General features: G+C 47.1%; 1 protein-coding gene across 1 annotated transcript in view; it reads right to left on the reverse strand.

Annotated features, from left to right (window-relative positions):
* The window catches only part of NPAT (nuclear protein, coactivator of histone transcription), a 45,972-nt gene that overhangs the window by 17,451 nt on the left and 5,975 nt on the right, over positions 1–22,546 (reverse strand). Inside the window, exons 2-12 of the mRNA XM_088456759.1 lie at positions 20,854–20,972; positions 19,708–19,768; positions 19,172–19,244; positions 18,956–18,996; positions 17,634–17,858; positions 12,994–13,081; positions 12,773–12,884; positions 4,152–4,243; positions 3,116–3,200; positions 2,802–2,901; positions 2,373–2,498 (exon numbers count right to left, since the gene is read on the reverse strand). Coding sequence (XP_088312885.1) covers positions 2,373–2,498; positions 2,802–2,901; positions 3,116–3,200; positions 4,152–4,243; positions 12,773–12,884; positions 12,994–13,081; positions 17,634–17,858; positions 18,956–18,996; positions 19,172–19,244; positions 19,708–19,768; positions 20,854–20,972 — 1,122 coding nt within the window. The remainder of the gene's footprint in view (positions 1–2,372; positions 2,499–2,801; positions 2,902–3,115; positions 3,201–4,151; positions 4,244–12,772; positions 12,885–12,993; positions 13,082–17,633; positions 17,859–18,955; positions 18,997–19,171; positions 19,245–19,707; positions 19,769–20,853; positions 20,973–22,546) is intronic.

The raw sequence follows: 22,546 nt of genomic DNA on the forward strand, positions 1-22,546 counted from the left end.
TGAAAAGAAGGATTATCCGACGCTGAAAGAGGGTAAAATACATAGATTTTACTTTAAATTAATGTTGTCTATGACACTATACTGTGATTAGACCAGCCCTTACTCACCCATATAGGGAGAGCTACTGTGTAGATCGGGAGAGGTCAATGTGATTATCACAGCTATTATACAATTGGGTAACACCTTAGAACCACTGATAAAAGATTTAATTCAATAATGGAGGATGTCCCTTTAGGTTCAAAAGTACATTTCTGTCATGGACAAACGTAATATTAAAACATATTCACTATTTACAGACAGTAAAATGATAATGTATAAGAAATATTTAAAATAGACAGCATTAGTAAAATAAACATCAGGCAGAACATTAAAACAATCCAAAAAATAAAGCAGAAAATTAATGAAATAGTGGCCAGGTTCCGGGAAAAGCATCCAGTATACTCCTAGAAGTGAGCTTTTATATTAATTTTATGCTTTTTTGGATTATTTTGATTTTATGCCTGATGTTATTTTATTGATCAGGTCTTTTACATCATCAATTTTGTGACCTTTATATCGGAACTTCTGACTAGGTGGACAGGATCTCACGTTCAGATCAAGTCCCAGTTGATAACATTATCTCCGGAGACTCATCACTCCCTCCTGTGGTGGATTCATCACTCAGGAGTGGACTATACTTCCGATAGACGCCAGCATCAGAGCTAGGGTGCAGATAACCTTCCAGGGCCGCTGGATTGACCAAGAGTCCCAACTTCCTTAGAAGTTACGAATGTCAACATTTGAAATGGAGCCATTCTGAATGTGGACAGTATACCATTGACAAGTCTCAATTTCAATACCAATTCCCACATAGAACGTGGGAATCTGTATGAAAGTGGTCATCATCTGACACTAGGGGCCTCACCGCCACACTGCCTGACTTCTCACTGTTTGAACACAGCAAACACTGGGCCTGATTCAGACCCGGTCGCAAGTGCTGAGCGCTCGCAACCGGGTCGATGGTGGCCCAGAGCGCATGCGCACGACGGAGCCGGCTCCGTCATGCGCGAGATCCGGATAGCGGCAGGCAACCCGTCGCTCCGGGTCTTGTACCAAAGGGGGTGTGCTGTCGATGTTGAGTGACGGCACGCCCCCTTCGGTGGGCGGGCCGGGGGGGGGGGGGGGTGGTTGCCCAGATGGATGCGTTCCCATGAGAACGCCTACTATCTGGGGGCGGCCCCAAGGGCATCACAAGTAATGTCAGTGGGAGAGCTTTCGGCTCTGTTTGAGCCAAAAGCTCTCTGGGGCTTGTGGCCATGAGACCCTACCACAATGGTCTCGTCGCAAGCCCGATGGTCGCGATGGTCTTGCCCATCGCGACCATCATCATGGCCGCTCGCTATAGCTGTGGGTGGTCAGGAGGCCGTTGTAAAAAAAAAAAAAAAAAAAAAAAAAAGACCGGCCCTGATTCAGAGTGAGCGCTCTGAATCAGGGCCACTGAGCGGATGTTCTCTCGTCTCAATCCATGCTGGCTGTTATTTCCCACACCGAGTAGGCTGTTAGGATCGAGGTCTGGGAGGCTGGAGCACACTTAGCTGCAGAACCAGGAATTAACGTACTGAGCAGCCGAAGTAGGGACTGTGGCATTGAGAGAGATGGGGCTGCAAAACTGTTCCAGTCACTAGCTCTAGGAACAGCAGTCCTGGCGGGTGCCTAGAGTTCCCCCGGTCACTCACCAACACACGGCTGAATAACCTACATCCAAAAACAAAAAGGGGCAAGTGCGGCAGACAGAGCTCAGAAAAGCGTTCCTAAGCCTGCCCCCACCAGCAAAAATCAGGACCTGTACTCTGCAATTCCAGGATAATAGTGGAAAGACAAGTAAAATGGTGCCAACTCCTTGGGCACAAAAAAAAACCCCTAAGGTGCTTAGCACAATGGGATTTAGAGGAGGCAGTATACCAGGGATGGGGAACCTCAGGCCCGGGGGCCATATAAGGTCCCCGGAATCATTTTGTCTGGCCCTCTGAGCTTTTTTTCTGCTAGCCTCATCTGGCTTACAGGATGCCTAGAATGGCACCCTGGAGCCAGAATCTATGCAGCAGTGCCACCTGGTCATACCGCTGCCTTACAGCTCCCTGAAGCATCCTTAGGATGCTCCGGGCATTGCTGTAATCACTGGCGAGTGTGGCCCCGCGTGACATCACATGGAGGGGGCGTGGTCTGCACCGGGCCCGCAAATAATGTTATACATATCAAAATGGCCCTCAGCAGAAAAAAAGGTTCCCCGCCCCTGCAGTATACAAACTGGAATAGCGTCCTCTATTCACTGTCCAGCAGATTGGATGCCAGAGAAAAAAAAAAAAAAAAGAGTTGAATAAAACATTACTCACCAACTTCCATTTCAAGTGATCCTTCTACAGCATCTTGTTTCGTTCCTTTTCCGGACACATTATTCTTAGCATCAGTGTTTTGGGCTGCAGGGTCACGAGAAGGGTTCTTTGGTACCTTGGATGTATCTAGTACCGAATTGTAAGACAAGACATTTTCAACAACAGGTCTACATGGTTATAAACCATACTTAAAAATATACCAGTTAACAGATCTGGAAATCGTGTATGCTATGGGTCACTCAATCCAAAAGAAATGGTTTACGCAACATGTTTTAAAATCTGCTTTAGCATAAAGAACAGCAAACCTAACTGTCAAAACACAAATTGGTCATAGCACTAAAGATCAGTAACTACATGTACAAAGTTTGTAGATACCATTAGTTGTCTTCCAAGACACAAGAGCTGTTCAGGATAACCATAAAGACTTACCATAATCTAACAAATCAAAGAACTCCTGGAAGTCTGGGTCCAGCACTGTCTGTTCCAATATATCATGTACCGCCTCCTCTGACATGTGTATCTCTCCACCCTAAAGGAAACAGAACACTAACCTAGGTACAATTCCTAATAAATAAAAAATTCCCAAACTCCATACAGTTGGGGCCATGGGTGGGAAACGAACTCAAGCTTTCAGTTCTGTGAGACGGTAATGCTAACCATTACACCAACCGTGCTGCCAATTATAATAGGGAAACACAAAAATAATAAAAAGCCTACCAAATGCCAGGACTTATAAAACCAACCTGGAGGCCAAGGATCTCATCGATGGAAGGGTCATGCTCACCGGCTGTTCCATCTCCCTGTTTAGAAGATTGTGAAGCAGAGTCACTAGGGGGGGGAAAAAAAAAAAAAAATAACAGGGTGTGAATTCCAGGCCATATAGGATGTCATGTGCCCTTTCATTTTATTTAAATCAATTCTGCATTAATTTATAAATGGTGCAGAAAACCGGTGCTGAATGTTGTGCAGCGTCATATTAAATTCATTACAATTACTTGTGAATATGTAGCACTTCAGCCATTCAACCCACATGATTGCTCTGTAGCCCACTCTGACGCTGGCTAATTTGTACTCATTGCCTCCATTAAATAAAAAGGTGTTGTGATTGGTCATTATAAATGCCAGTATACAGTCAGAAGTAGTGATGTTTTTAAGAAAAGCACTTTCCAGTGGGTGTGGTATAAAAAAAAAAAAAAATTGACAATGTACCGGTTGACGCAAAAGGTGGACAGGGACAAAATGTCGACACATGGGATTTTTTTCTCTCTGTAATTTAAACCTAATCCTAACCACCCCCTAGTGCCTACCCCTAACCCTCCCCCTGGTGCCTAACCCTCCCCTCCAGTTGCCTAAAAACCATGAAAAGGTGTTGATCATCTGAACATGCCACCCTTTTGCATGTCGACCCATTGACTGTTGACCTTTACATTGTCGATCTACTATCCAGATACCCTTTCTACCCCATTCCATATGTCTCTTTGTTCCGTGGCAAGCTTAGCTGTGTTTCTGTATAAAGACCCTCTTCCTTCTATTGTAGACCTACTGTGTGTAGTGCTAACAGTTACTTCCTGTAACTACCTGACTGTATACATACACACATGAATGCTTTAGGTAATACAAACATGCGGATAAGAGAAACCATTAGTACAATAATGGTGCACACACCAATCTTGATGACATTGGTGTAAAGGAGCAGCATATATCAGGTGAAAATGTCAATTTAGATGTTTTTGTGGTCATTTAACATTTGTGCATGGACTGAGAATATCCATCACCTACCTTACAAGGAACCTGTTAATATTCTCGGCCAATTTCTCTTGAAGACTTTTGTTGCTCAAAATCTTTTCCCTGGCAGTCTCTATAACCATTTGCTGAAAACAGAAGAAGTTTTGTGTGGTTACTTCCTACCTGCCAGTAGGCTAATGTACAACATGGAGACTTTGGTGTGTAATTATGTAACTGTAGGGATCTAAACACCGCGCCCAAATACTCTTTGGGGCAGATGCAGTTGAGAGCGCTGCCCCAGCGCGATGAACTGGCTACTACAGTAATAAAAATGTCACAAGCACAAACAAGCAAGCTTTGCCTTTGTGGATAATCTGTGAAGAATTAGCACATGAGGAACTGCAAGGGATTGGAGGAGGCAGCCGTGGGAGGCTGAACACAACAGAAGCAAATTGTGACAGAAGGGTAGTGACTGTATTTAGGCTGCTGCGACCACTGGAGTATCAGGGAACAGCAGAACCACTTCCATTAGCTTCACTCTTCTATGACATAGGCCCGTATTCAATTTGAGCTGAGCTGCGATACTTTTTCGCCTCCTGGACTTTTCGCCTACTTCGCCTGTTTTGCAGGCGGAAAAGTATCGCGTGTCCGCGTATCGCCGTATTCAATTTGAAAGTAGGCGAAAACGGGACCTGGCGAAACTGAAACAAGCGGAAAGTCCTTTCAGATTTGGGGAAATCATTCTGACACCCCCCAAAAGATGCTCTGACATGGGGGTTCACTATGGCTTGGCTTGCTGAAGGTATTTGGTGTTTTTAAACGGGCTGAATAGCTGCTAAATAGCGTTTTTGTATAAAAGTGATGCAGAATAGTATTCAGGAGGTTTTTTTTCAGAAAATAACTTATCCCAGCAAATTTGGGGTACTTGAAAATGGGGGTCAGCATATTTTAATGTTGCTAAAGTTAACTTGAAAAAAATCGTGAAAAATCCACCTGCCGCAAGCCCCTGCAATGAAAAAAACACCTGGGGCATACTTGGGGACCCCCCCAGAGTCAAGTTCGCTAGTTTTCAACTTTGTACCCCAACAATTCTTTTTTCGCCCCCAAAATAAAAGTGATTTTTTTGGGGTGTTCTTAAGTGTTTATTTTTTTATTTTTTGACACAGTATACCTTTGGGGGATTGTCTGAAGGCTGCACGGGGGTTCCCGCAACGTTGCACCCCAAAACCCCAATTCTGCACTTTTTTCCGCCTGCTATTCATAGGCGAAACTTTTCCGCCTATTACATTGAACTGACTTTCCGTCTAGGCGAAAAGTCTTCCAAATTGAATACGGAGTAAAATAAAAACAGGCGAAAATGACATCGGCGAAAAGTTTGCGCCAAAAACATGCGAAAACGGCTTTTCGCTCCAATCTGAACACGGCCCATAGTCAGTGAGTGTCAGGTAGTAGAAGAATACCAGTTAGAGGAAGGTTACTGAATGTAAAATGAGCCCCAAGACGAATCTGTAAAGCCAAACCCTAACACGGTGACAAAGTAAGCCCATCCTCGCACATAAAGAGGAAATCTGGAAAAAGGCCCTGAAGGGGTCCCCAAGGGGTGTAGCATAAAGAGTCAACATTCAGAATGTCGACTGGTTCTGAATGTCAACAGTCAGAATGTAGATAAGCAAAATGTCAACATTAACTAGAATGTCAACATACAGGGTTCTTTTTGCATATTTTAGCCTAACCCTAAAAATAACACAAATGCACTGTTGACATCCTGGTGTCGACATTAACATTTTACGTACTGTCCATGACGACATTCTGAACCAGTCAGCATTCTGACCGGGTACCGTCCCTGAATACTGGGGTCGGGAAAACAGGATTTTGGTACTTACCTTTAAATCCATTTCTCCGATTCCACAGGGGACACTGGAGCTTCATGACAGTGGGGTATAGACGGTGGGTTGAGTTGAGCCTGGCACTTTAAAAATCTACAAGTGTGACTGGCTCCTCCCCCTCTATGCCCCATCAGCCCCAGTTTTAAAGAACTGAGCCCGAGAGGAGACGGAGAACAGACTGAAGAACAGAGAAGGAGAACAGGAAAGAAACAATCCAACATACTGACACACTGCAAGAACACAGCAGGCTGCAGTGATAAACAGTCACACAACGAAAACAGACCAAACTGCAACAGAACTGAAGCAGAACAAGTAATTGATAACAGGCAAGAAGCACTGGGTGGGCGTCCAGTGTCCCCTGTGGAATCGGAGAAATGGATTTAACGGTAAGTACCAAAATCCTGTTTTCTCCTTCATCCACTAGGGGACACTGGAGCTTCATGACAGTGGGGACGTCCCAAAGCTACCCTCCTGGGGGGGAGAGTGCTGAACGCCCTGCAAGACACTGCGACCAAAATTTGAAGCAGAAGCCGCAAAAGTGTCAAATCTGTAGAAACGTACAAAAGTATGAACCGAAGACCACGTAGCTGCTCTACAAAGCTGTGAAGCCGAGACACCTCTACGTGCCGCCCAAGAAGTACCCACAGAGCGCGTAGAATGCGCAGAAATGGATACCGGCGGTGGTCGAGCAGAAGCAACATATGCCTGACGAATAGTCAGACGAATCCACCTGGCCAAAGTCTGCTTAGATGCAGGCCAACCACGCCGATTGGCATCATAAAGGACGAACAGAGCCTCTGATTTACGTAGTCCCTCAGTACGGGCCACATAAATGCGAAGTGCCCGAACCACATCCAAAGAGTGAGAATCCCCGGAAGAGTCCGACAACGCTGGGACTACAATCGGCTGATTCAGATGAAAACCCGAGACCACCTTGGGCAAAAAGGAAGGGCGGGTACGAAGTTCCGCCCGATCTTCGTGAAAAATCAAGGAGAACGGCAGGACAAGGCTCCAAGTTCAGACACTCGTCTGGCCGAAGCCAGGGCCAATAAAAGGATCATCTTCCAAGTCAAATACTTCAATTCCACATCCTGCAAAGGCTCAAAGGTGGATGACTGAAGAAAAGATAAAACAAGATTCAGGTCCCAAGGAGCCGTGGGTGGCACAAAGGGGGGCTGAATTCTAAGTACCCCTTGAAAAAAGGTCTGAACCTCCGGAATCAGAGCTAGGCGACGCTGGAAAAAAATAGAAAGAGCAGAAATCTGCACTTTAAGCGATCTCAAGCGTAGGCCCGCATCAAGGCCTTTTTGAAGAAAAAGAAGACGAGGTAAATGAAAAGAGGAAGTGGAAGATCCACGACCCTCACACCAGGAGATATAAGCCCTCCAAATGCGATGATAATGCGCTGATGTTACCGGTTTTCTAGCCCTAAGCATGGTAGGAATGACCGACCTAGGAACACCATGGCTTCTTAGTATTGCGGTCTCAATAGCCACGCCGTTAAACGAAGCCGCCGTAAATCTGGGTACACACATGGACCCTGCTGTAGAAGGTCCGATCGTAGCGGAAGAGGCCAAGGTTCGTCTGCCAGAAGGAATAAGAGATCGGAGTACCAAACCCGACGAGGCCAATCCGGAGCCACTAGGATGACGGTGGACGACTCTCGTTTGATCCGCTTGAGAATCCGAGGGAGAAGCGGAAACGGTGGGAACAGGTACACAAGGCTGTACGGGCAAGGGATCAGTAAAGCATCTGCTCCCACCGCTGCCGGATCCATGGTCCTGGAGCAGTAAAGGGGTAGTTGATGATTTATCCGTGATGCCATCAGGTCTATCTGTGGTTTCCCCCATCTGCAAACCAATTGATGAAAGACCTCGGGATGAAGGGACCACTCCCCGGGATGAAGATCCTGACGACTGAGGTAGTCCGCTTCCCAGTTGTCGACTCCCGGAATAAACACTGCGGAAATTACCTCTACGTGTCTTTCTGCCCACAGAAGGATGCGACTGGCTTCTCTCATTGCCAGACGACTGCGGGTTCCTCCTTGGCGATTTATGTATGCCACTGCAGTGGCGTTGTCGGATTGTATCCGAACCGGAAGTCCTCGTAACAGAGGAGCAGCCTGTATCAAAGCTCTGTAGACTGCCCGCAGTTCGAGAACATTGATTGGTAAGAGGGATTCCTGCTGCGACCAAAGCCCCTGGAAGTGACTGCCCAGAACCACAGCTCCCCATCCGCGGAGGCTGGCGTCCGTGGTGACCAAGGTCCAATTCCAAATTCCAAAGCGCCGACCCGCTAACAGATGCTCCGTCCGAAGCCACCAGAGCAAGGATATGCGGGTCCGGGGAGACAGACGCACCAGCCGATGCATCTGTAGGTGGGACCCGGACCATTGAGACAGAAGATCCAGTTGAAAAATTCTGGAGTGAAATCTGCCGAATTGGATGGCCTCGAAGGAAGCCACCATCTTTCCCAGGAGACGGATGCAAAGATGCACGGACACTTTCCTGGGTCTGAGCACCAAACGAACCAGCTCCTGTATGGCTATGGCCTTGTCCCTTGGCAAGAATACACGAAGCAGAACAGTGTCTAGAATCATTCCTAGGAACTGAAGTCTCTGGGACGGCATCAACTGAGACTTCTGGAAGTTCACAATCCATCCGTGTTGAATGAGAATCTGATGTGTAAGGGACACTTGGTGTAAAAGGACTTCTGCCGTTGGAGCCTTGATGAGTAAATCGTCTAGGTACGGAACTATCGTCACCCCCCGAGAGCGCAAGTGGGATACCATGACGGCCATCACCTTGGTGAATACCCTGGGAGCTGACGAGAGACCGAACGGCAGGGCCTGAAACTGGTAATGAGCTTCCTTGATGGCAAATCTGAGGAAAGCCTGGTGAGGAACCCAAATTGGGACATGCAGATAGGCGTCCTTGATATCGATCGACACCAGAAACTCTCCTGCCTCTAGTCCCGCAATGACAGAATGGAGAGACTCCATTTTGAACCTGTGAAATGAAAGATACTGGTTCAAGGATTTCAGATTCAGAATGGGTCTGACTGACCCATCCGGTTTCGGAACCACAAAAAGGTTTGAGTAAAACCCTTGTTGTCTTTGTGCAGTGGGAACCGCCACCAGAACCTCGGCCAGCAAAAGTTTCTCGATCGCTTGACGCAAAATTAGTTGCTTCAAGGGATCGACGGGCAAACCTGTTGTAAAATAACGCACAGGAGGAGTGAAAGCGAACTCGATCTTGTATCCCTGAGATACCAGATTCCGAACCCAAGTGTCCATCTCCAAACCTCCGAGAAACGCTGGAGGCGAGCCCCCACCTTCGGATCTCCGAGATGGGATGGGAGCCCGTCATGCCACAGGCTTGTCTGCTGGCTTGGGATCTGGACGGCGGGCATTAGTCGCTTGACGTCCTCTAGCCCGGCCTCCTCGCCACGCTGAAGACGAACCTCGCGATCGTCCCTGAAATCTTGCAGATGCTCGAAAGGAACGAAATGAAGGTCCCCTAAACGAGCGACGCGGAGGAGGTGCTGATGAAGGTAGAAAAGTACTCTTACCTCCAGTGGCCAGCGAGATCCACTTGTCCAGCTCTGGACCAAATAAAATATCGCCTGTGAAAGGAAGAGCTTCCACTGCTCTCTGACTCAGCATCCGCTTGCCAGGCACGAAGCCAAAGTGCCCGGCGAGCAGAGATCGCCGAAGCAGAAATCCTAGAGCCTACCTGGCCGATATCTCTGGAGGCGTCTCCTAAGTATACTGCAGACTCCTGAATATGTTCTGCCAAGGTAATCAGATCTGCCCGCGGAGTGTTGTATTTAAGACCCTCAGTCAATTGTTCCGCCCACTTTTCCACAGCCTTGTTGACCCAAGATCCTACCAAGGCCGGCCGGAGAAGAGCACCTGCAGCCGTATAAATGGATTTCAAAGTGGTTTCTAATCTCCGCTCTGAGGTTTCCTTCAATGTAGTAGCTCCTGGAACCGGTAACGTGGTCTTCTTTGACAACCGAGAAACCGAAGAATCCACAGGTGGCGGGGTCTCCCACCTCTTTCTATTTTCGGCAGGAAACGGGTAAAGAGAGAAAAAACGCTTAGGAATCTGGAATTTACGGTCCGGATTCTGCCAAGCTGCCGTCATCTGTTCGTCCAACTGGAGAGAAACAGGGAATGTGATAGCGATCTTCTGTGACCTGGCAAACAAGGAGTCTCCTAACGATTCTGGAGCTTCCGGGCCAGAAATCTTAAGAACTTCCCTCACCGCTAGGATGAGTGAATCAATACCTTGCATTGCCTCAGGTTCTTGTGAGTAAGTCTCTACGTCTGATTCGTCCAGCATCTCCCCTTCCTCCTGAGACGAGTGATCCGCTGCCGAGTCCTCATCCGACTGGAGAACCGCCGGAAGAGCCCTCTTCTTAGATGAGCGACTTACCGTAGCTTCAGGAGCTTTAGACGCAGAACCCATAACCTGAGCAAGGCTATTCACCGAGCGGACTAAATTCTGAGCCCACGCTAGTTCTGTTGCTAGAAAAGAAGGGTGAGATGTGCTAGGTAGATCTCTGGCGGCCTCCCGTTCCCTACGGGAAGCGGCTAATTCAGAAGAAAGATCCGCCATGACCCCTGCCAAACTATTTATGAAGGAGGGAGTGACAGACTGCGTGCTAGCACTCTCTGCTTCACACGTCTCGCACAGGGAAGACCCTTCTGAGCGAGCATGGGTAAATTTTTTCCTGCACTTACTGCAGGCAAACAGCTTTTGTGAAGCAGCTTTTTCTGTTCTGGATGTCATCATTCACTCACAGACAGACACCACGTACAACTCAGTAGTGCAAAAGGAGTATAGGGAGAAGCAGAATTTCAATAATAATGCTACTCAGGATGCAGACAGAGCAGTATAGGAGGAGCAGAATTTCAATAATAATGCAGCTCAGTAACAGGGGCAGACAGTGCAATATAAGGGAGGAGCAGATCAATAAAAAAAAACAGAAGGTAGTGAACTACCTTACTGTAATTACAGACCCCCTGTAGAAGCTCAGTCTTCTCCCCTCCGATCCGCTCTAGCTCTACAGAGGCGCCACTCCCTCTCAGAGTGCGCCAAACGAGCCCAGCAGTGAAGGAGGAAGAGGAGGAGGGCCTATAAGCTCCACCCCCTTTTGTCAATGGCCGCCGCTATTATATGCGCGCGGCATAGCCCTGCATCCCATCCGCACGCGGGGGCCAGCGGCACGACTGCCGCCAGTGATTAACGTGCCGGTGCCTTTACACAAGCACCGGCACGCACAGGTAGGACCGCCGCTTCCTCTGCAGAGCCTACCTAACAGCCAGCGCTGGTGTTCTTCCGCAACACCAGCGTGGCACTGACAGCCGCGCGCTGTTAAAAAACCCCAGCAAATTATTTTCACCTCTCCTGCTAGACAGGAGAGGTGTGCATACTCACATCGCTGCTGCGGCCAGAGCGCTGGGCTGTGAGGGGAGAGCGGGGACCCGGACACAAGCCAGTGTTAGCTGTGGCGGGCCCCGCTGAGTCTTATGACTCCTTCACTGCCAAAAGGCAGCCTCCCCTCCATAGGGTGACCGGACACAGGCTGCAGTAGCCGTGTGGTCCCCTCTCTGGCGGCTCTGTCACAGCTAACAGTCTGCCTGTCCTCTTGTTTCTTCTTTATAAATTAATACATATATACTTAAGGGCTGGAGACAGCCCCTGTGCACCGGCTCTACTCGGGCACATTCTAAAAACTGGGGCTGATGGGGCATAGAGGGGGAGGAGCCAGTCACACTTGTAGATTTTTAAAGTGCCAGGCTCAACTCAACCCACCATCTATACCCCACTGTCATGAAGCTCCAGTGTCCCCTAGTGGATGAAGGAGAAACACTGGGTCAGAGGATGACTGCGCGGAATCGGTATGAAATACTGCCGGCCGCGACTGGCCGACAGATGCAGAGTTCCCGGCAGCGGAAGCCCGACAGCGCTGGAAATCCCGATCGTCCTAAAGTAAGTATCTACTAACCTAACCCTCCTTAGGGGTGCCTAACCCTAACCTCCCCCCCAAGTGCCTAACCCCAACCCCCCCCCCCCTTCCCCGCTGCCTAAACATAAGTCCCCCGGGGGGGGGGGTGCCTAACCCTAAGTCCCCCCTGGGGGTGCATAACCCTAACCCTCCCTCCCCCTAGCCTAACCCTAACCCTCCCGGGGGGGGGTGCCTAACCCTAAGCCCTAAAGGTAACCCTCCCCCCCCCCCCCCCGCGGCACCCAGCATCCCTTCGATCGGGATGCCGGGCGCCTGTCTCCCGGCGTCGGGGAAATGTCAGGCATTTCATCCCTCGCCGGGATATGATAGTCGGGAAGCCCGCTGCCGGTATAAAGGCAGCCGGATTCCCGATTGTATACCGACTGCGCTGTCATAACTACTGAAATAAGCACCTAGCAAGGGGGTCTGCCAACTGGGTACTGTTCATAGGTGCTACTAAGAAAGGAACCTTAAATGGCATTGGTGCACATCGAAGGTAACCTGTCACAGTGAATATTATTGGTTCTGTATTATGGTAGGCACCTGTGCAAGCAATGTGCTAGTAGCCAATGCTGGCACAGAGAAAAAAAAGCTAGACCTCTTTACTCTCCTATTAGCACCCTACAGTATGATTATTTACTAATAATTTTGAACACAATGACTAACCACAAAATCCGCATGGGCAATGCTGATAAAGGTTAATGGACACTTACTGTACAATAAGAACAAAAACTAAAAAAAAACACCAATTTAAATGTCATCTACTGTACTTACAGGAAAGTCATCATCGATGATCACAGTAACAGCGTCGCCGTCTCCTCCAATGTCATCTTGTGCTGCAGCACTTGAGCTCAGCGGAGCTATCCGCCTCCTCCTCTGAACTTCTCTGCAACAGTAAAGAAAAGTAATAATTATGGACGAGCAACATGCATATTGCGTGCAATAAAAAAAATACGCTGATCGATACAAGAAGGAGGAGATTGAAATGGACTCACGGTTTCCGTCTCATAGGAGAAGAGGTGGCGGCAGGCGGCGTTTTTTTCTGTGTCAAAGGCACGGGATTACTTTGTGTAGGCTCTCCAACTAGGTCGGAAAACAAAACGAAAAACAGCAATCGTTTGGTAACAATTAAAATCCATCTACTATGTTCCCCAATTTATAAGATTTGAAAGAAAAAAAAAAATTCCTGTTACTTTACAAATGAAATATAGAGAGAGAATGTCGCAGGGGTTAAGATGACAACTGGACTGGGCGCAGGTTCTGCCAGAAACTGCTAGCCCACCAGCAAGATCCACCAACGTCAGGATCACTGATCCTCCAGCTACACATCTCGTCCTAAATATTTCCTGGTGATCCAGTGGCTTTTTTTGAGCCTAATATCTTCACCTTTGCCCATCTGATATTTGATCTAGAGAAACATCTTATCCACCCACGTGAAGTACTCCCCCAACTGTCTAGCGCTCCCGAGTGGGAGTCTCATGCTCTATCAGACTTGGTTATCCCTTAAAACTCAGGCTGTAGGCTACATGGAAGCGCCATCCGAGTTCTCTCTTGGATTTAGCCCTACCTTACAGAGGCCCCTGGCCAAACATGCCCTTCAATGCCTGCCATACAGTGTAATCCAGCCCCTGGGAGACCCCTAGTGGGATGCCGGTTTAGCTTGTCTCTCTGGAAAGAGGTTAGTACCTTGATGCTCCACATCTATCTTTTCTATACTATCCTCATCTGCTGGTAGCTCCAGTGATGCCAGCCACAATGACTTGCAGGACACTATGCTCAACTTGAGTGCCCTAGTCTGGCTGTTGTTGTAGATGTGGTCAACCAATTTCAGCAATTGCTAACCAGACTTCAATCTTTCCAAGAGCAGTATGCATTTACGTCATCATACGGCATTTCGACATTGCTGTTGGGGTTAGCAGTAATATGTCAACATGTACTCTGTTAACATAAAAGTACCATAATGGATGTATCCCCTGAAAACTATTCTGCCCACTTTTCCACAGCATTATTAAACTACGCTAATGCCAAGATTAGTCTGAGAGAAGCCCAACTATGAAACCTCTTGTTGGTCCACGCTAAAGGAGATGATGGAAAGGAAACAAGTGTTTTGTTTTAATTTTAAACAATAAGTTTTGGAGTAACCGGTTCTTCATGGTGATGAATGGTCCTCCCTCACTAAATCCTCAAGACCCTGACTCCCAGAAGAATCCTTTGTCGCAGTATGAGGAAACTTTATGGTCTGAATCTTCTAATCCACCTTCTTCTTGAGAAGAAAGCTCAGAGGGGGCGATTCAATTTAATGCGATGTTGAATAGCCCTGGTAGGGAGCTCCCAAAGCTATTCAATTCAACGAGATGTTTGGGCAGGCTAAAGGATTTCTTCTTGCACCCTCCTGGGATGAGGAGAAATCTGACAAAAGTGCCGGCCGCGCGTCTGTTTTTCCAGCTTAGTGCGGCGCCAACAGCCACGCGGACGGCACTTTAGTTGCGAGAACTGGCATCCTCCAACTAAACACCCAGGTTAAGCCGTGACAACTGGAATTCTACGACTTAACAGCGCGCTCCCTCCCAGGGCTATTCAACATCGCATTGAATTGAATCGTGCTCAGAGTCAGACCCTTCCCTGGACTGGACCATAGCAGGATTCTAGTACATGGAAGGCTAAACTGAAAAAGATTTAAAATCCTATTCTCCAAGAATGAGTAAACTTTCACTAATCTCTATACAGATTTTCTGAGCATAAAAGACGGCTCCACTGAGGGAGAAGACGGAAGAGTGACTGAAGGCCGTTGTCTAAAAATCCCATAGCAGGTTTCCCACCTGAAGGTGCGAGGGAGGAGACTGAAAGAATTGTTTCCTCACTCACCACTCTGGGACGCACTGAAAACTGCATGAGTTGTGCAACAGACTGGACTAAAGACGAAGCCCAGGCTAGTTCTGACATGTCGGGTGCATCACCCCTAGCCTCAGCCTCACAAGCTGCACACAGGGCATCCAACCCAGACTGTCCACTAGGTAAATTTGCCTCATATTTATCATAGGTAAAAAAAAACACTTTTCTCTGAAACTAAACCCTTTATCTAACATAACAGAAAGAAATGAGGAGATTGGGATAGCTAGACAGCTGTAGTGCACAACCAGAATTATTGAGTGAAATGACAAAAGAGCCTGATTCAGAGGTGCACGCTATTTGCGAGCGCATGCTCTGAATCAGGGCGGGGAGGAATTTTTTTTTTTCCTGTCTGCTCGCAAAGCTGTTGGTGCCCGCCCACAGCTAGGGCCAGCGGGCAGGAGATGGTCGCGATTATCGCGACCATCGGGCTTGTGAGGAACCCCTGTAGTAGGGTCTCAGGTCTCGCAAGCCCGAGTGGACTTACTTCTCTAATATAGCAGGAAGTCCACTACTGACATAACGAGTGATGTCAGTAGGGCTGCCCACAAACGGCAGGCGTTCCTTCGGGAAAGCCTTTGTTTGTTCAGACACCCCCCATCCCCGCCTACAAAACTGGGCGAGCTGTCGATCAACATGTTTTGTTGCGAGCCCCGGAGCGAGTGATTTCTCACTCGCTACGTGGCTTACACGCCGCTCGTGCGCAATGGGCCACCATCGACCCGCTTGCGAGCGGGTCTGAATCAGGCCCAAAGTCTACACAGAAGCAATGAACAACCCATAGAAAGTCTATAACTTCCATGCAGAGAGAAGAGCAGCAACTGTAGACCGTTAAAGCAGGCTTTCCACTGTGAGGAGGAAATTCAAGTTCGAAGGGAGGTCTATCATCCTCCCCCATATTCAACACTAATTGAGAAGCGTCCCCTGTAAAACCAGATGTGCGCAACAAAGGGCTTTTTCAAAAACAAGCATCCTTGCCTAACCAACTTCCCAGCACTGGTGGATCTGCACTGAACCAGCTCTCTCACCAAACCTACTTCCGGGCACTAGTGGTTCTGCACTGTTCTAGTGTGTGAGCTCCAGTTTTGCTGGTACAGACCATGGCTACAAACTCCTTTCTCCCAGCAGGGAAGATGAAGTTAGCTGTGGTTCAGGTGCACATTTCTGAGGATGTCCGTGGCAGCACAGTATCCTCGGTCATTTGCTGTGACAAAATCACTCTCACAGAGGCAGAGCCCCAAGAGCAGTAGAAGCACATAAGCACTTCTTCGGCTCGTTCTTTGACGTGATGCCTGGCATGACTGCAAATGCAGTTCTTGTTAAAAGAAAACCTAAGCTTCCATAGGCAGCCTCTGCCAAAGCGCCCCTTCTTGTGGGTACAATCAGATGTATAAGAAATTAGCATAATTGTTAGCAGGACACTGTTCCAGCCAGTGGAAATCTCCAGAATATAGGTAGGCAATAACCAACTTCAATAGGAAATTATTTTCAAATCATCTTGGTAGCAGCTGGAAGATTTGAATAGTAACTTTAGCACTCCGAGTAGTATGGAAAATAAATTCTATTTCTCCATATGACTCAAATTCATATTGCTTCAATGGTCACCACTAGGCTGTTATCGCGGGGCATCGCGCCCTGACCAATTTTAAATGGGTAAAATCCGCCCAGCCTTGCTAAAATAAACCTGCCCCTGCCTTCCCCACCTGCGGAAGGGAAAGTAGCGTTCCCGCTAGGCTGTTTTAGCGGGGCGCGGCGCCCTGCCCTCCTTCTGGAGGCAAAAAGCACCCTGCCCTCCAGAAGGAGGGCAAAAAGCGCCCTGCCTTCACAGTCTGCGGGTGCCGTCTTCACCCACGGAACGCAGTGTCCCGCGGGTGGAGAAATGTGCGGTGACCCGGTCACCGCCGGAGAATAGACGCCGGGCACATGCGCCCGGCATCTATTCTCACTGTCTGCAGCGCTTGGGGGCTGCCCGGCGTGTCTGTAAGTGCCGGGCACGCCCCCAAGTATGACGAAAAGGGGACGCGTCTTATAGACACGTCCCCTTTTCATGGCCACGCCCCTTTTTCGGACGCGTGCACAAAGTTGCCCTCTCTAGCTCCGGCGCCCTGCCTGCCGCCAGAGTGAACACTAGGAAAGTTATGGTGACCTATCTCTGCCGAGTGAATAGATGCCATGCGCACTACATCTTTTCACCATGGAGGTGAGAGCTTCGGGGAAGCCCAGTACCTCCGTAAGTGCTGGGCACGCCCCCAAGCGTGCTGAATTGGGGGCGTGTCACAAGGACATGCCCCTGCCCCGGTTGACCATGCCCCCTTTCTGGAGCGCGCATGCAGAGACCCCGTGCCCGGACCCTCAGTGTCCTGCCCACAGTCTAGCGGGAATACTACACACCTCTTGGCATACAGTAGTAATGAAAGTTAAAGCTCACCAATTACGTTACTGTGTGAAGCCAACAATCTGTACAAAGCATTCCCACTGCCTAGAAGATAGAAGGCCATTCAGACCAAGAAAGCTAAAGCCTCAGTGCACACTCCTGTTCCGCAACCATTCCAAAGTGATGCAAGGTAAGCAAGATTTTAAGACAAGTCAGCTTTAATCAGGATGATGAGAATAATAGCAAGCTGGACAAATGCACTTGAACAAACATTTAATGCATATCGCTAAACGGAGTAATAAACAGTTTTTGTTATCAATAATTTTTCCAAAATTAGAGGGGTTTGCTCCATACAGACATAAAGATACTTACTGCTAATGGTAGTAGAGTTACAACTTTGTATAGCGGATTGTGTCCCGAATAAAGGGCTGGCTATGGACTGTAAAGGAATTGAAGTATTTAGAGGGTGCAGTATGTATTGTGTTGCCATTATAGGGGTAGATGTCTGTTGTACTATAGGATGAGGCACTGAGGAAGCCAGAGGGGAGATCAGCATTTTCTGACGTATTCGGTCATTTATTCCTTTTCTCGTACGTGCTGTGGAGCAATAAAAGAGGATATTAACAGTAGAATAGCACAGTCCCATCAGGCTCTCTCCCTGTTACATGCACAGCTACATATGCACATATAACAGAGCAGACAAAGGCAAGACCGACTATCTTGTGGTTTATCATATTCAGACAAAAAAAAAAAAAAAAACTGTTCATTAAATACTTGAAAGATACAGATCCATTACTAGTGAGGAAGTACAGTACATAGGTGGGTACTCTTAAACATATACAGTGGTGGATGAGCAAATTATAGCTTGAAAGCAAAAGTTTGTCCAGCTATAAAAACTTGCCATTTGCCCCCCCCCCCCAAAAAAAACAACAACTATCCATGTTAGACGATAGAGCTACCTGTACTACGTAGCAATGTCTATTACCAAGCATAGATTAAACTGGTCTGATGTCACTGCATGTGATGGGCCAATAAGAATCAAATGAAGTTTTGATCAGGCTATACTGTAAATCTGTATGTCAGGCGGCCACTTCGGGCCCATGTGTGCCGCCATGTGGCCTGGGTGATCCACTCATTCGGCTCGCCCACTGAAAGATACGATCTGTCCTATAATGCCGCCATGTTTGGAACAGACATCAGGCTAGTAAGAAACTGAGGGGTAGATCTACTATGTCTCGCTATGGGGAAGTAGTGGTATCAGCGCACGTTATTTTGAGGGGTTGGATGGTAAATGGCAGGGGCGATGTGCAATGTATGAACGGTCAGTGGCACTGACCGTTCATACAGCAGCAGCTATCAATATCGACAGCTGCAGTTGCCCTATCACCACAGCAGTGACAGCACTAGGCTGATGCGCTGTGTACTCAGACAGGGATCCCTGGAGGGGTGGGGGGAGGGGGATTTCACTCCACCACTCCGACAGATGAGATATTCATACATCCTATCATTTGTGCTTCCTGCTTTGCCTCGGTAAAGTGTTATAGCTGCGCCAACCGTGCCGCTATAATACATTTACCTCATAATTTCAAATTATTTTTTATCACTATTACTAAACAGTAGCCCAAACTATTCAGAATTTCACTTTTAGTATTTTCGTATAATTTCTAAGGCAGAGGCATAAATTGATTACTTACCTCTTTGATGGGTATTAAATGCTGCAGACTCCTGCATGCACCTGACAAACAAGCAAAACATTTATTGGTTAACTTACATTTTTCTATTACAACAGAACATAGTTCAAGACATAAACATTAGCTACTACAGTACTTTGCAATGACATTAAAATGTACTTACAAGACTGCTGACGTGACTACAACCACTGCTGCATTTTCCCAAGCCGTAAAACATACCTGATCTGGGACAGAGTGAGATCAAGCTTTTTCCATAGAGATGACATCATGAAAGGTATTTCTGCTTGATTTTCTGAAGAACGATAACGAAAAATGTTCAGATTCAATTATGAAGCAACAAAGGTTTAAAATGAGACTCATAACACGTCTAACAAACTAGCTACTGTAAGCTTTATTGGTCACCTGTACCGGAAACATTTTTCTTTCCTAATTAGAAATGTACCTTTTATCTCCATATGTAAACGGAAAAGTCAGATTAAAGCATTCTAGCTTCCTACAAAATCACAGAAAATAAAGAGATTCTCCTGCACTTCAACATAACAAATGTCACCACTAGCCTACATGATGGCCATGTAATAAGCTAAATTAGCAAAGAGATTGGCCGGCCGGCCGGCTGCCTGTAACAGCCAACAACATTTTTAAACTAAATGAACAAACTAGGGACTACCTTAAAAAGGGGCATTTAAAAATCAAGCATCCCCCTTATACAGTACATCTATACATATCATGAGGGCAAACATGCGCAAACTACTCACCCTTCGCTTTCATAGTTATATATTCATTTAAGACAGTTGTCAGGTTTTTTCCAAAGAGGGACTGGAAGGAATGAAATATTGTGAGAGAGATGCATGTAAAGTGATCAGCAGCAATTATATCCTTATTGCTATACAGTGGAGCCATTACTATACAAACTGGAAACAGTACATTGCCTAACAGTGAAAATATAAATTTATCAGCAAGTATCCATCACATAACTAGGAAGCGGAACCTCGTGAACAGGCCGCTCCTCATGAATATTACTCGGGCAGTGCAGTGATGTCACTGGCTCCTAGCAATCTGAAAGGTGGAATATTGGTTCAACTCATAAAATGCTGGAGGTGACAGGACCACTTCAACAAAGTTTTTTCTACTTCTATTTAGTGCACATGCCGATGCAGAGTTGGTAGCATAGTGTATTTCTGCTAAAATATAGAGCCCACACATGGAGATCCGTATGCCTCCATATTTCTCAGCATATGTGCCTGGTTTACATCAAATCATTATCAGTGTGCATTATTAGTCCCTTGGTGCAAACAAACAAAAATATAAAAACATACAAATTCTTACATGTACATATTATTATGCTGCTAAGTGGTTTCGCCTCCATTAAAATGCTCACCCAATGCAGCCAGCAACGTTCCGAATTTTGACAGCATGTTTGTTTATAGACCGTACAAGTTGCAGCCGGGACCAGAAATGTACAAAGCCGCCTCCACAAGCACGTGAGGACTTATCTTATTTCTGTCTCAGCTCATCGATATTTCTGGAACGCTCTCAGTAATTGGAGCGCTGCCACATGACAGAGCCCTATTAGTGCAGTTGACATATGTGCAAACTCACAGGCTCAATCGTGATTCGTACCCATTTCCATGGGATCATTTCAGGTAGGCAGATCATATTTGGGGAAATGCGGGGGTCAATTTGCCAATGTAAGCGCCATTCATGAACCCACTCAGTCCGAATGAATCCAGGGTGCAAACCCTAAAGCTTGTCAAACCCATGCCACATGCTTGTTTACTTGTTATAAAAATGCCTTTGGGGGGTATGTGGAGATGTATTTATACACAAATAAGTTATTTACCACATTGTACATAAAATGGATGCAGAAAATGCATTTTTCATCATATTTTCAAAACTCTCACCAGCAAACACCCCGGGATATTCCCGTCATCTGTGTAATGCTCTGCATACTCCTTCAGGTTTGGACTCTCTGTGATGAATGATCGGCAGGTAGCTTGGAGCTTCTCCTGCTGTAAGTAACCTATAACGAGAACAAGAGCGTGTAAGAAATACAGGGTAAAGTCCCAAATACACACTGATGGGATTAATAAAAGAAAGCGCAATAGTGACAATATATAACATTTAACATTAAAGCCCCCCCAAAAAAATTCCAACTCAATATTACGGTAATATTAAAGTAACATTCCCAGGAGTTAATAGCACGCATTACGATAGATAGGTTTGGCAGTGTTCCCGCCAGGCTGTTTTAAGGTCAGGCGTGACGCCCTGCTAAAAGGGCAAAATGCGTCCTTGTCTTTTAGCGGCCCCCTGCTAAAACATCATGTCTTGAGCCTTCCCCATTCGCGAGCCCCACAGGTGGGAGAAGTTGCAGTTAATAATCACCGCCGGGTGAATAGAAGCAGTGCGCATGCGCACAGCATCTATCCACTGTGGAGAGAGAGTTTGGGGGAAGCCCAGCACCTCCGTAAGTGCTGGGCACATCCCCCAAATGTGACAAATCGGAGGAGTGTCACAAGGCCACGTCCCCTCCCTGGCCTGCCACGCCACTTTTTCGGGAGCGGACACGCCTTCGGTGCACGCAGAGGCTCTCTGCCGGATCCCCAAGCGCCCTACCCAGCAAGCAATCTAGCGGAAAAGGGTTTACAGGACCCAATTCGGAGATGGACAGTACTGCACAGCCACAAAGAAGCGGCTGTGTAAAACAGTCAGGCCCGGAGAGATGGGGGGAGAACAAATAACCTTTTCTACAGCGCTGGGGAGGTGCTGTGAGCCAACGCAAATCCAGGGGGGTGGGTGATCAGTGACTGCTCTCCCCCACACGCAGAAGAGACTGCTGCTGCAGTACCATCAGGTTTGCGTACATCTCTGAATCAGGACCTCAAAGCACACTAATAGCCCACAATTTTAAGATATCCATGCTTAAAGCTGAAATGGTTACAGCAAAATGACTGTGGTACTAATTAAGTTTCCTGTGCTCAAGCATGGATATCCTTAAAACCTGTACTGTTAAGATGCGTTTAGGACTAAGTTCGAGGAACATAACTTATAGTGGTCAATCCTATTAGCCGCAATGATCTTATCGTGGCAATGGCCGCACTTACGGCAGCCCAGATTCGCTGAATTTTGCGCTCTGCCCCATAAGGGCTCCGAACAAAATTCAGCTAATTCTGGCTTGGAGGGTGCGAGGTGCCGGTCCGTTGACTGTTTTTTAACACTGTTGAAACGGCAACTAGCACCCTTCGCACATATTGAGGATTGAGCCCATAGCTTCTAGATTTCCCTACCCCTTAACATACCCATAAACACAAACCTTTACCGAAAACAAAACTAAATGAATAAATATTACGTCGAAAACATTAGCAGCTCGCTCTTAAACCAGGCTTCCAACTCACTTCTTTATAAAACGTAAAAAACTGTATTGATGTAACCAAATTTAAAAACTCAGCATATTTGTAATAATAAATAGCTTTCTATTACGGTACTTTTAAAGCTTTGTTAGGGAACAGTTTAGCTGTTATTTGAGACATACTGTAAAGTGGCAGTTAACCAGCTTTTAACTGCCACTTTACAAGCTGTGTACGAAAAATGACGGTT

Source organism: Taudactylus pleione, unplaced genomic scaffold (genome assembly GCF_031769625.1).
Source record: "Taudactylus pleione unplaced genomic scaffold, aTauple2 ptg000711l, whole genome shotgun sequence".
Lineage (NCBI taxonomy): Eukaryota > Metazoa > Chordata > Amphibia > Anura > Myobatrachidae > Taudactylus > Taudactylus pleione.